The 14592-nt window shown below is 32.9% G+C and overlaps 1 protein-coding gene across 1 annotated transcript; it reads right to left on the bottom strand.

Moving 5' to 3' along the window:
* Nucleotides 1–211: 211 nt before the first annotated feature.
* On the bottom strand, nt 212–11777 carry LOC128552065 (low-density lipoprotein receptor-related protein 2-like; the record flags this gene model as incomplete). The annotated part of the gene is made up of 8 exons (XM_053533063.1): nt 11400–11777; nt 5163–5225; nt 4703–4876; nt 3945–4088; nt 3712–3792; nt 3245–3412; nt 1063–1176; nt 212–379 (listed from the first exon to the last, which is right to left on the bottom strand). Coding segments are annotated over exons 1-8 (1132 nt in total), but the record flags the coding sequence as incomplete, so codon positions are not given.
* Between the last annotated feature and the right edge of the window lie 2815 nt (nt 11778–14592).

Here is a 14592-nt window from a genome sequence, read left to right as displayed (position 1 = left end):
CGTCGCTGGTACTGGCATATAACAAGCTCTTCTTTCTAAATCAGATTTATGCGGAATTGGAAATTGAAATACTGAGCAATCTGAGTTTACTTAAGATAGATCTTTCGTGTCAGGATCAAGTTTTCCAACAAAATAGTTCTTGGTTTAATGCTTTTTGATCAACATTAAATAAAACACACATAGCTGACGGTAAGGTATCAAAAATGGTTACCTTCAAAAGTACATGACACTGTATCCCACGAACCCGTTATCAGACATGTAATATTATGTTTACTCGGACTGTAACCTTCATTACACGTGACGTTAGCCACCGACCCAGTTGTTGAATTATCAACAGTTGTTATTACTCCATTTGGTATCAACGGAACAGAGCCACAACCTAAAATTCAGAAAAATAAAATATAGTATATCATAATAATACATTAATGAGGATGAATTCGAAGAAACGTGTGTAATTGTGTTTGTGTTTTAAACAATAAATATAGATGCATAACAATTACAGTATGACATATGGATCGTATACATATTAACAAACTGTATAACTACAATGTCCTGGGCAACAAGCAGCAAATGGTTGTATCACATGTTCTAACATCATTATTGGCTGATTATGCTGTGGGATTAAACTAGTCCTTGCGCTTGACCGGTGTCAATGACATTGCATACTGTAAGTACTGGTTATTTGCTCAAACTAAAATGCAAATTAATGGTTAAGTCAATCGTGAGTCTGCTTTGTGACACACACGGTGGTTTCGTTAACCTGAAGGCAGAACCTAATACCTGCTGGACAGATCGGACTAAAACAAATCAAAGTCAGTGACCTTAAGAAATTATTTGTAGTTGATTTTGATTTAAATATGCGAATGCTAATTTTGTTAATCCAAAGCATTGCCCTACTCAAGGATATTAAGTAAATGTCCATTTCATCAGTTACTCATTCTGAGCACCTATCAAGTAAGATTGAAGATTACTTTACCTAGGTACATTTCCGCCAATTTATTAATTTACTTATTGTTTGATATAATTTACTGTATGTGTTTTTGTACTCGTTACAGGATTTACCAACACAGTTGTCTTCATCAGACAGATCCATGCAGTCTGGAAAATTATCACATCTCTGACTGGCTAATACACAGTCTCCATTAGTACATCTCCATTGACTTGCTGTACAGGCGGCTGTTTTAACAATATAATAACGTATACCTTCATCCATAATGCTCAATGATTGTTCATTTATATACTGTTTACTAGTTTGGTGCATGATAATTTACCTTGACAGAAACAGCTTGAATTATACAGTAACCTAATGTGTAGATATGACCGTACCCAAAGTACAATGGCTATATTTATGTGTAATATTAGTTTAGTTAACAATGCTAACAATCAAAGCAGACATTTAACGTATTTCTATATTGTCAAAAATAAGTTAAATAGTGAATAGACGTATCATTATGAGAAATTCTATGAAATGGATGAATAAAGATCTTCGGGTATATTATGTTATGCATTAGATAAGTCATCGTCTTGTAATCACCAGTGGTATATGATTTATTTGTACGTTTCCATCTGGCATTAAATTATATGTCTTTGAACGTTTGAACAGCATGTATATAAAATATATCGTCAGGGTTATTAGTACATTACAATGTCTTCTTTCTAGATCAGACTGATAGATTATCTTACATCGTATTAGGTTGGTAAGGCGGAAGTTTTAAAATAGATTTAAAGGTGCAAAATAAAGACAAATGAATAGACATAAATCTTAAAAAAAGACTACACATTTTGTAATATAGTACTAAACATTATGATAGCCGTGCAATGTTCCCTTGAAATCAACACAAGAACAGAGAAACAAATGATTGTTTCTGTATTTTCTTAGACTGACATGGAGGGTCATTTTGTCCTACTTTCATGTTTATCGTTTTTCCGTAAGCGGTCGGAAATTCTTCGGGATCACGTGATTTTAAAATTGTTTCAAACGAATATCCGTTTAAAGACGCGCGACAAAATATGATTGTAATTATACACGACTTGCACGAAAAATATGAAATGTACAAAATTTATGTTTAAAATTGACAGTGACATATATTAGGCCAAGACAATGTGTTTAATGTCTAGAATCTTATTAAATTAATGTAGCCATATGTACATAAATCATTGTATTTAGGTAAATTTCAATCACATTTTGTGTCGGCAGTGTAAGACAGTTATTCATTTATATTCTTAAAACTATACTGAAAAGAGATTAACTGAAAAAGTTTGCAGACGAAGTTGTAAAAACACATTTATTCGGGAAGGGCCTGAATTGTCCTCCCGCAAACTTGTAGTATAGCTGTTTATTACCTGTATTATAAGAATGATTTTCATGAAGGTTTTGTGAGTTACAAAATTGTTGAATTCCATGTGCTAAGTTTGTAAAAATCACATTATCGTTTGGGCATATAATATATTTTGCATCTATTTATAAATTATAGCCTCGTTTTGGAAGATTCTTCCGAAAAAATCCGAAGATGCTCGACGGGTTCGTAAGCAGTCGGAAAACATACTTTCGGTTTGACATAGGCAACATTTTTTGTTTATTTGTTAAGTATTCTTGAACATATTCATGACTATTTGGTCAGATCTGATGCAGTGAGCCATATTTTCAGTAAATAGGAAGTCTCAGCTACAAACTCTGGTTTTCATATAATACTCGTTCGGGTTTTAGTAATGGACCTTTAAGATTCTGCTATGCTCTGGGTATTACATATGTCTTTCTCGGTTCAGTTTAAAACTATATGGTAAAGATTGTGCTTTACACTAAAGGAAAATGGGGAACGGCTACACTGCTTTTTAATTAAGAAATAATAAGTTCCCAAACGTGGTTTATCGTAGAATTACCCGAGTTTTGAGTTCTTATGCGTAAGAATATATCACGAAGGCCGTAGGCCTGAGTGATATATTGTTTTGCATAAGAACGAAAAAACTAGAGTTATTCTACGATAAATCACACTTGGGAACTTATTATTTCGATTCTAACACGACATAGTATCAAAACTGTTAGAATAAAATGGTAACTACATTTTACGACCGTGCTACGCACCTGGATCGGGTGACGTCATTGCACGCGAGTGGTTTATTGCAGAATAACCCGAGATAGATTTTGCTCTACATGTATGTAGGTTATTTGTTGGTCGTGTTAGAATTAACATTAAATAAAATACACTTTGCAAAGGTCAAAAGTAGTTATTTGAATTGCAATCACCATTAGGAGTACATGACACAGTCTCCCACGAACCCGTAGTCAGACATGTAACAGTTTGTTGACTGGGAATGTAACCTTCATTACACGTGACGTTAGCCACAGACCCAATTGTTGAATTGTCCTCAATCATTAATACTCCATTTGGTATCGACGGAACTGTACCACAACCTAAAAACCATCAAAATAAAATATAGTATATGTTACAAAATACAATAATGAAGATAAATTCGAAGAAGAATGCATGGTTGTGTTTGTATAGTTACTGCCTGAAATTATGTAGTTACAAGAAGCTAAATAATGTCCTGGTAACAAACAGAAAATGATTGTATCACATGTTCTTACATGATCATTGGCTGATTACGCTCTGGGATTAAACTAGTCAATGCGCTTGACCGGTGTCAAGAACATTGCACACTGTAAGGTATACTAAAATGCAAATTAATGGTTAAATCAATCGTGAGTCTTACTACATCCAACTGCTTTGTCGACGCAAACGTCGGTTCCATTACCATGAGGACAGAACTCTAGACCCTCTGGACAGACCGAACCTAAAACAAATAAACCGTTAGCAAAGTCAATGACCTGGAGACATCCAACTGCTTTATCGACACAAACGTTGGTTCCGTTACCATGAGGGCAGAAGTCAAGACCTACTGGACAGACGGGAACTGAAAGGAATGACGTTAACAAAGTCAATGACCTAGGGATATGATTTGTAGTTGATTTAAATATTCAAATGTCAATTTCGTGAATAGATCCATGCAGTCGGGAAAATGATCACATCTCTGACTGGCTAATACACAGTCTCCATTAGTACATCTCCATTGACTTGCTGTACAGGCGGCTGTTTTAACAATATAATAACGTATACCTACATGGATAGTGTTCAATCATTAATTGTACATTCTATACTGTTTTAGTTTGGTGTATAATAATTTACCTTGACAGAAAAAGCTTGAATTATACAGAAATCTCATATGTAGATATCACTGTATAATATATAATTATCAATCTTATTTGTTGTATGTCTTTAGTTATCAATGCTAACAATCTCAGAAAAGAAAAACGCATTTTAATTTTAAAATTCGAAGAAAGTCTTGTTCCATTTAGAAGAAAAAAACAATAGTGCGGTTCAGGCAATATGATACAGAACTGTGCTCGACCGTTAGGGATTTTATTCATATATCTGTGGCAGTGGTACTGCCAGTTAATGTGCTGGTATCATTGATATGATTTCTGAGTGCATGTATAAACCATTAATATATGATATATTAAAGTTCGTTATTACTTAATATTTTTAACTTAAAGACTTTCTTTTCATTGTACACAAATCTTGAGGGCAAGAAAGACGAGTTACAAAAACCACACTTTTTTTTGGCATTTTCTTGTCATGTAGTGTCTTACAGTAAATGACATTTACAAATACATTCTGCAATTAGTATTTAGAAACAGTCCTACCTTTCTCTGTACACACAGGAGCTGGCCATGTACCATTAGCAAGGCAATTTATAGTAGGCGTATTTGTGTCATATCCTGAATCACAGATAACATTTGCTGCTGCTGCGTAGGAGGAATCGTTCACATTGCTGAGGTCTATATTTCCATTTGCGATCACTGGTACATCACCACATCCTTTATACACAAATAGTTTTCATGTTTACAAAACTTAATGAACTAGAAGTTTCGGTGCATGCTTTTGAAAAGCTACAAATTGAATACAATATATCTTAACAAAGTTATTTTTACAGGCACCACTTCGTGAATGGTTAACGAGTTGTTATGATATCATATCGTTATCATCATGAACACAATAATGGTTAAGACTTTTTAATTATTAAGGTTATTTTTTTTATATACAAAATGACAATAACCAAGTATTTCAGCGAGATATGCGGAGGTAAAATTGTGTTATATTTACCGACACACCATGTTTCTTGTTCATAGCTGCAGCTGAGGCTATAAGATGCTCCAGACTCTGAAGCTAAAACAAAATGAATGCCGTTATCAGGTAAAATTAAAATTTGCTTACGTTAAAGAAAATGCAATTAAACGTTATTGATAATCACAAATAAGAAATACAATATGTTTAGGAATATAGGTAATAATAACAATGGGAGTTGAACGAGGTTGAACAAGTTGCATGTAGTAGTAACTGCTTTTTCATAAACAATGCAATATATAGAAATCAATATGTAGGCTCACAAATAACTGGAAAATGGTATCGAACTTTTAGCCGATAAATAAATGTCAATCTGACTAAAGTACTTGATCTTCTAAACGAAGATCTGAGAACGACCCATTCACATACGTCTTCTGTATATTTTGGATTTCTAGTATTGCTATTTTTATTTTAACCAATCAGACGACTTGTTCGGTTGCCAAAGAGTAAGAAAAATGTGCAGTCATTCCAGGGCTCGAACCCGGGACCCCTCACTTACAAAGCAAGTGGCCTACCGACTGAGCTAACCGGCTATCTGACACATTACGACATAAGAATTGTAAATATCAAAAGCCAAGGCTAACGGTAGATTTGCCAAATGTTGTAAGTTAAGCTCTGATTGGCTAGCGAAAGGGTCGTCAGAACGAGGCTATGAATAGGTCGTTCTCAGATCCTATGCGTAGCGTAATAGGAGATGTACTTTAGTCAGATTGAATAAATGTGTAACAACCATGAATTTTGTTTAGGAATATCATTTAACATGGATATCCGACTGTATTGAGGACGTTTGGTTTTTCCTATGAAAGATCAAAATATAGTTCATCTACAGTACTGAATGTTCACGACTGGCGTAGTTAAAAAAAAATACGTCTTTTTTTTTATTCTATGTACTTACCAATTTTTACACATTTAAACCGGACAGTCGCATGTCAATTTTTGTAATGATTGGATAAAGTTATATGCTTCTATGGAAAATAAATTTCTATTGCATTTTTTATGAGGATGAATATATTGTTTTATTATATGTTCTAAAAATAACCTGAATTCCATTGGCTGAAACTGCTCATCATCTTCAAAATATATTTTATGTTTAATGATCAGCGGGTTTTCCCCTTTAAACATTACTTTCTAAAGATAGAATGGAAGAGCTCTAGTTGTAATATGAACTATGGGAAAATCAGTTACAGGTGTTACTCCAGCCAATGATAACTGACAGACAGACAGACAGATACTTTATTCACCCAAGGTATATGATATACAACATGAGGATATGCAATATGTTTGTTTTTGTTTTTTTTTAACAATGTATTGTTTGTTCCGGTAGCAGTCAACAGAATATAAAATATGAACTATTAAATTAGCAGTATACATAAGTGTCAAGGGGGAACTCATAGAAATGTATCTCATAACTCATTTACATAAGTGCAAATTACTTGTAATCTTTCTATTCAAGATTATATCTGATCATTTCTGATTCATTAACACACATATTTAATTATAAACACATGTATACAATGCACTAATAAGCAAAGTTATTTTACTATAATATGGGTAACTATTTCTTGCGCGGAGTAGACGAATGACAATTGTAATTAGGTCTGTGAATGAGGGCACATTTACATATGCACGCAAAAAACAGAAAAAGTGATTTTTACGTTGCTATATTTAGACTGTAGAGTTAAAACAGGTAAAAGTAGTGCTGAGAATGTCAACAACTGGATTAACTTCTTAATAGGGTAGGCAATGTTCTTTCTATAAATACTAGCGTCTACTTTCTGAGTTTTGTATGATCGGGTGGTACTTCTTAAAACTTAGCTAATATTACTCTTATTAATTTACAAAAGTCAGCTAATTTAGATTCATCGACGGTCTGCATAAATGCTCGCAAAGAGTGATCATTATCGGTGAAATTACAGTTTTTTAAGTAAATATTTCTCTTACTACTGAAATAATCGCACTTAAATAAATAATGCTGTTCATTACCGATACAATCGTTATTGCATAGCGTGCAGATACGTTCTTGGTAAGGTGTTCCGTCGTAGCGACCAGTTTCTACTGGTAGTCTATGATTACTAGTACGGAATTTGAAGAACTTTTGTAGTCTGTTGTTGAAAGGATATTAAAGTATTTTTCGTATTCTAAGTTATATTTAAAGCTGTTATAAAAAAAGTCCTTTGTTTGAAAGCTGCATTTGACCATGCCAGTTTTGCTTGAACTGGTCGATTAACGTTTGTTTTATTAATTTGTGTGTGCTTTTTTTAACGGCAACGTGCTGGTTTAGCCACAGATCTGGCCGTCCTACAGAATTAAGAATTTCCTTGATTTTTGAGACCCATTTAAAATTTACATTGTTATTGCGCAACATATAGTGGTATAATAAAAAGGAGATCTTACTTTCTTTTCCTAGTAATAACCTTGTCCAAAACGATAGCATATTTGTTTTCACGATGATTGATACAGGCATTGTTCCTGTTTCACCATAAAGCATGTAGAGCGGTGTACTTTTACGAGCATTAGTTATTCTCCGGAGAAATTCGTTGTTTACTTTTTCGAGTAAATCCAGGTTTTCAAATCCATATATTTCGGACCCATAGGTTAAAATAGGTAATACAGTATGTTGATAAAGTTTAATAGTTAGGTCGATTGGTAAATCTGCATTCTGAGATTTGGTAAACAAAAGGTACATAGCTTTGCTAGCCTGTTGGGCTACGTGTTTTCTAGCTTTTAAAAAGGACCCGTTGCTTGAGAATGTAACACCTAAGTAGTGGTAACTGTCAGTAATTTCGATGCGTTCATCTCCTAAATGAAAATGAAAGTTTGCAATATTTCTAGCACCGAATACAATTACTTTAGTTTTATTTCTATTAACACTTAGTTTCCAGTGTTCACAGTAGTTATAAAATAAATTCAGACTATTTTGAAAGTCAGACTGGTTACTTGCGATTATAACAGTGTCGTCTGCGTAAAGCAGAAGCAACAGTTTAAGCCATGCTTCGTCAGTGATCGGATCATTTAGCAATATGCCTGTGACACCGTATGTTTCTAGATATGCTTGTAAATCATTAAGATAGATTGAAAATAAAATGGGACTTAAATTTTCCCCTTGACGCACCCCAATTTCGGAAAGGAAGAAAGGAGACTGCTCACCATTGTGCAAAACGCAAGACTTAATGTTTTGATACATATTAAAAATCACTTGGAAAAATTTACCATTTACGGAGGTCTGAAGTAATTTATGCCATAGACCGAATCTCCAGATTTTATCAAAACACTGTGAAAAATCGATAAAGCTGCAAAAAAGTTTTTGTTTACGTTTCTTTAGAATCTCTATAAGTGCATGCAAAGTAAAAATATGATCAGAACAAGAATATCCATTCCTAAAGCCGGCTTGGTTTTCATTAAGTAGATTGAATTCCTCTATATAGCTCGTTAATCTAAGATTTAGTATAGCTGTAAACAATTTTCCTAAACATGACAGTATCGTAATGGGCCTGTACGCCCCACAATCCATAGAGTTGCCTTTGTTTTTAAAAATAGGGATAATAGTACCTTCCAGCCAAGATTTTGGAATAATGCCTGTATCTAGGATATTGTTAAATAGACGCTTATAAACTGGGAGGAGTAATGTTTTTGTACTCTTAATGTATTCATTTAAAATGTTGTCAGTTGGGCTAGAGGCTTTCCCGTTGTTTAATTTATCAATACACTTTATAATTTCACGATCGGTTATGGGCATATTCAAAAACGCATTTGAATCGTCAATAAAGTGTTGGTTATTAAACGCACGGTTCTCGTCAGGATTTTCGTTTGGGTGCATATTTATACGTTTAAAGTGATTGTAAAATTCGCTTATGCTAGGAGAATCGTTTGTTTTATCCTTAGGTTTTAATTTTTTAAGAAATTGCCAGTACTGCTTAGGATTATTTGAATGCATGTCCCTAAGTCTGTTCGCTTTTTCTTTTTTAAACTTCTCGATAAAATAATGCATTGTCCGCTTGTATTCTTTACTCGCATTTTTTAACCTTAATTTATTATCACTAGAGCGGTGAGTACGATAAGACGATTTAGCGTTATGATAATTTTTCCTGGCTTTATAACACTTGGGACCGAACCATGGCCTATGATTGCGCGAGGGAGTAGTTTTTTGATTGTATCGATTGCTTTCTGGAAAGGAGTCAAATGCAGCCTTTTCAAACAAGTGTTGTATTTCTAATGTAGCGTTTTCAACCGATAAGTCTGTATACGGCATGTCAAGCAAGTTTAAGATAGAGTTCACGTGATCCCTGTTGATATTTTGGACGAACTTGTCTTTGTAGTTATCACGCCAGACCGGTTTGGGGATATTACGAGGAACACTTTTATCACATATAATCGCGGTGTCCTTGCATTTAAAAGTCCAATAGAGCGCGCTATGGCCGTCAGAAAAAAGAGCATCCGTTTCGTCAATTTTGAAATCATCTAGAAATTTGTAGCAATCTGCGCTAGCGATCAGAAAATCAATAACTGATTTTTCTCTGAAAGTAAATTCGCCAACATTTTTGTCCAGACCAAGCCTGCCATTCGCTATAAAAAGATTGTTTTTGCGGCATATATCTATTAGTAATAAGCCGTTCGCGTTCGATTTCTTATCTTTCGAGATTCTAGGCAAAGGAACAGACAGGTTTTCTAAAACTGTATACATATTAAAATGTGCTCTAGATTCAGAGTCAATGTCAAAGGCATCATTTAAAAACGGGTCAGACGGCAAAAAATCAGACAGTTGTGCCACTCTACCATTAACATCGCCAGTTAACATTACATATTTATTTTGGCTACAAGTGGAAATAATCTCGTTTTCAAAATTATTAACATCAATGTCATTAATAAAACGAGAATTTTCAGGAGGCAAATAGATTGTACCTAAAATAACGTTTTCTGTACTATGTAACAACTGTTTATCAATACTAACCCATAATATATACTCGTTGTTATTTGGTATAACTGTAATGAATTTAAGAAGAGAATTTTTAATGTATATGCCGATCCCGCCTGATTTACGTTTATACGGTTGCTCTCTATTTTTAGACAAAAAAAGTATAGTCATCAATATCTACTATGTCAGCACTATCAATATGGGTTTCAACAACACAAAATATATCATGTAAGTGAATATACTCAACAAAATCAGGATAATCTAGTCGTTTTCTCAAACCGTTCACATTTAAACATCCAAAATTTAATTCCTTTAACTTGGAATTCCCCCTATTGTCCTAAATGTCAGTATTCTTACCAGAGTTTTTGGCATTCTGAGTTTGACTGGGTAAATCCCAGGGGCGAGCAATGTTTGACACGTTACTGGCGTTATCACTTTGTGAATGTCTGACCGGCGCATGATCAAAATGCTCAGGTTAATTACAATATATTTTAGCGATTCTGTATAAACAGCAAATGATTCCAGGAATTTTAAGTGTCTTCATTTAATTAATCTTTAATATTAAGTTTTCACACATATATTGTTACTTTCAAACACTAAATATGTTGCAACAAATATTAGTTACTTATTCATAAACCTGAACCCATGATAAAACAGTTATTGACTCTTAACGCCTCGGTCAATATTGCCATCTTCCGGTGAATATCACTTCATGCCCAATGGCTCAAGAGTCAATAATTGTAAAATATTCTGATAGAAACTTATGTACATGTTGCCAGTATTAAAGCCTATTTTAAGAATCATTACCGATTGCTTATTACTAAAGAAACACATAGTTAAAATTTTATGTCGGTTCAAATCATATCAAAAGAATGTTTTGCCTGATTTAATTTTATTCAGTTATTAATAATTGATATTTTGCCATATAGAAAATATATATTTGATGAAATATGAACTATGCTGTGCTAGTCTCCCCGTGCTTGGATTCAATGCTGTTATATTTTCTGGTCCTTTGGAATCGTTCAGTCCATTCAATAGGTGTGTAATAGAGTTCCGCTTAATCCGATGCTAGTGGGCGTGAGAGGTGTTAAACATTTTATTACCTCTCATGGACAGACTCAGTCAAAACGTGTCTGCTATTATTCTTTTTTGGTTGCATTCTATTCTTCCAAGCGATCTTTTTACAGATTTTATTTCATTTATTGCTAACATCTGATAGTTTTGAAAATTGACTTACAATATTAACAATGTGTTTCCAACGATAACGTTCCTTACCTACATATACAGAATGAGTTTCAACTAACCTTCGAGGCCAATGAAAAAATATCCTTCTTGGTTTGATGTACTGTTATTGATGAAATCTATTTTTAGATAATGACTATTCGCTGTGCTGCTTTCTATTTGGTTTGAGTAGTGACTTTCACAACCAATCATATACAGTGTTTTATTAGACCCATCTAGAAATTCTAAGGTCTGGTAGCAATCACTTGTATCTAAGTACAGATCTGCGTCCATTATGTACATGTTGATGCTGGAAGAGCAGGAGTATACTTCAAGGGAACAGGAACATGATCCACTTCCGTTTGTTACACTTGGATAGTTTTCATTTGTCAGATAGAGTGGAGCATCGTCTGACGTAAGTGTTTGTCCGTTTAAACATACGGAAGCTATCCTTTTTTCTGTACATGATATATCATTTTGGGAATTAAAGAAAAAAGAAACAACAATGAAACTGAAATAGTTAATTAAGCAAAAGAACCTAAAATTGTTTAGTATTAATATTACATAAAAGACTAGTTTTTCATTTATTGAAGAAAACGAGTATTTTCACTGATGTTATTTCGAATGCATTAAAGGAAATGGAATAACACTGCCTCACTGAGAGACAACAAGACAGCATACATGCTAAAATATTACCTAATTTCTCGGGCAGTATCTTTGCCTTATCAACAGAAATTCATGAATGTGATAGAAAATACGATCGGTAGGATGACAAGCATTACAAAACCGTAAATAGTACAAATAAGCATTACAGGAAACTCTAATATTCATACAACTAAATTTATCATTGGATATAATATATGTTTTTTTTTTTTTTTTTTTTTTTTTTTTTTTTTTTTTTTTTTTTTTTGAGGCCCCAATGGGTGACCCCGTTTATTCTCCCCGTCACATGGTTAGACATGGGTCGGGGAACCATCCCATGTTAACCTTACAAATACATACATACAAATGAGTTAAATGTAGGATATAATAAAAACTTAGGAAAAAAAGATTCCGTAATGACAATGTTCAGGGGAGATAACTATACAATTATGTTTATGGTCTGAGGCCTCAACACATAGTACAAGATAAACAGATACTACAAATATATAAGTATATATAAATAGCCATATTCACGTACAGAAACGCAATTCATTATAATGATATTTATAAAAATTATATCTATTTACAATTATTGACCAATTAGCTTTTGTATAAGTGACCAGTGAGCTTTAATTTTCCCAGCTTTATCTGTTTCGCTATTAATTGAAGAGGCAAACTTTAAACTATTTCTTAACCCTTGCAGCGATGGAATGGTTTCTTTTCTTTTACACAAAAAAATATATCTTTTTATTTCCAGACTCAAAATGTTAAAAGTTTCTTCTCGGTTTTTAGTATATCCTAAAATAAAAGACTTATTATCTACGTAAAATTTTACATCAAAGCGTTTAATTATATTCGTTATATCTCCAAGTAATGATTGTATATAAGTACACTCCCAGAACAAATGAAGCAAAGTTTCTTTTTCTAGTTTGCAAAAAGAACATAATTCTGTTGTGGATATCTTCATTTTATACAACAGAACATTTGTTCCTAAAATTCGATGAACAATTCTTGTTTGCAGCCATTGTAAGTAGGAATCATTACTAATTTTAAAAACCCAGCCATGAATTTCTTCCCATTCTGAATTATGAATTTCAAAAATATTCATCCATTTATCATGACAAGTAGGAATGTCTCTGTTTCTAACAAGAATATTGTATATATGATTCGTTCCTTTCTTAGAGGATAAGATAGGTTTTAAATACAGTGGTATAATAGGAAATTCACATTCAATATTTGCATCGCTTTCATTTGATTTTACCGTTTTCATTAGTTTATTTAAGATATTTCGAATTGCTGCAAATACAAGGAAATTGATATTTATACCAGTTTTTCTTTCCAATTCTACTCGATCAATTATACTGCCATCTGTATTCATTATATCTTTCACGAACCTTATTCCTCTTTGATAAAGATATTTCATGAAAACAGGTTTCTTATCGATTTGAATCAAATGATTATAAAACAGTGGCGAATCTATAATTTTATTTATTGTGTCAGTTGGAAAAACATCAATGAAATGAGAGTACGAGCACAGAACATCTTTCCAGAAAGGGTTTTTAATTTGTTTTACTAATATATCAACGTAATCTTTTCCAAAATTAAACAATTTTTCAAAATGTACAATATTATTTGTTAGACTATAACATTTATTTGATTGAACTGTCAATACTCTACGTAACCACGTTAATTTTAAACTTTTCATATAAGATACAATATCAACCATTTTAAGACCACCCTCGGCATAACTTTTAACTAAAACTAAACTTTTTATTTTTGGTGGGCCTTGCCAAATAAATTCATAGAATAAGGTATGAATTTGCTGCAACATCTGTGCTGAAGGATTTGGTAAGGATGTAAAAAGATGCGTTAATAACGGTAAAAGAAGGGATTTTATTACTGTTATTTTACCTATTGGAGTAAGTTGTCGTTTCTTCCAGTATGAAATGCTGCTCTTTATTTTGTCAATTTTCTCTTTGAAATTAATTTCAATCATTTTTTCTAAGTCTATATGAAATGTAAGTCCAAGAAGTTTAAACGCATGTGTATTCCAATTCAATTTCCATTTTGTTTTAATTGATCTTGTAGTATACTTGAGAGATCCTATCCAAACAACATGTGTTTTTTCAAAATTAACTTTTAACCCTGAATATTTTGCGAATTCATTCAAAATGTTTAAAGTAGAGTTTAATGATTTATCTGTTCCATCAAGGAGTATAGAGGTATCATCAGCAAACTGACTTATTTTATATTCAACGCCGTCTATAACAATACCTTTTATGTCTTTATTATTTCGAATTTTATGTGCTAAGATCTCTGCGCATAATATAAAGATGTAGGGGCTTATTGGGTCTCCTTGACGACAACCACGTTCAATCCTAAAGAAATCAGACAGAAAACCATTTAACTGCACGGAAGTTTGCGTATCTGTATAAAACAATGAAATCCATTTTCTGAACATAGGACCAAACTTAAAGAAATCAAGAGTGTTATTAATAAAATCAAACGATAAGGTATCAAACGCCTTCTCAAAATCAATCATCATTAAAAGACCTGGTATATTATTATTTTCAGTAAAATGCATAATGTCATATATTAGACGTGTATTTTCGCCTATAAACCTTCCTTTAATAA

Source organism: Mercenaria mercenaria, unplaced genomic scaffold, assembly GCF_021730395.1.
Source record: "Mercenaria mercenaria strain notata unplaced genomic scaffold, MADL_Memer_1 contig_1995, whole genome shotgun sequence".
Lineage (NCBI taxonomy): Eukaryota > Metazoa > Mollusca > Bivalvia > Venerida > Veneridae > Mercenaria > Mercenaria mercenaria.
This window is presented reverse-complemented; position numbering and strand designations above follow the sequence as displayed.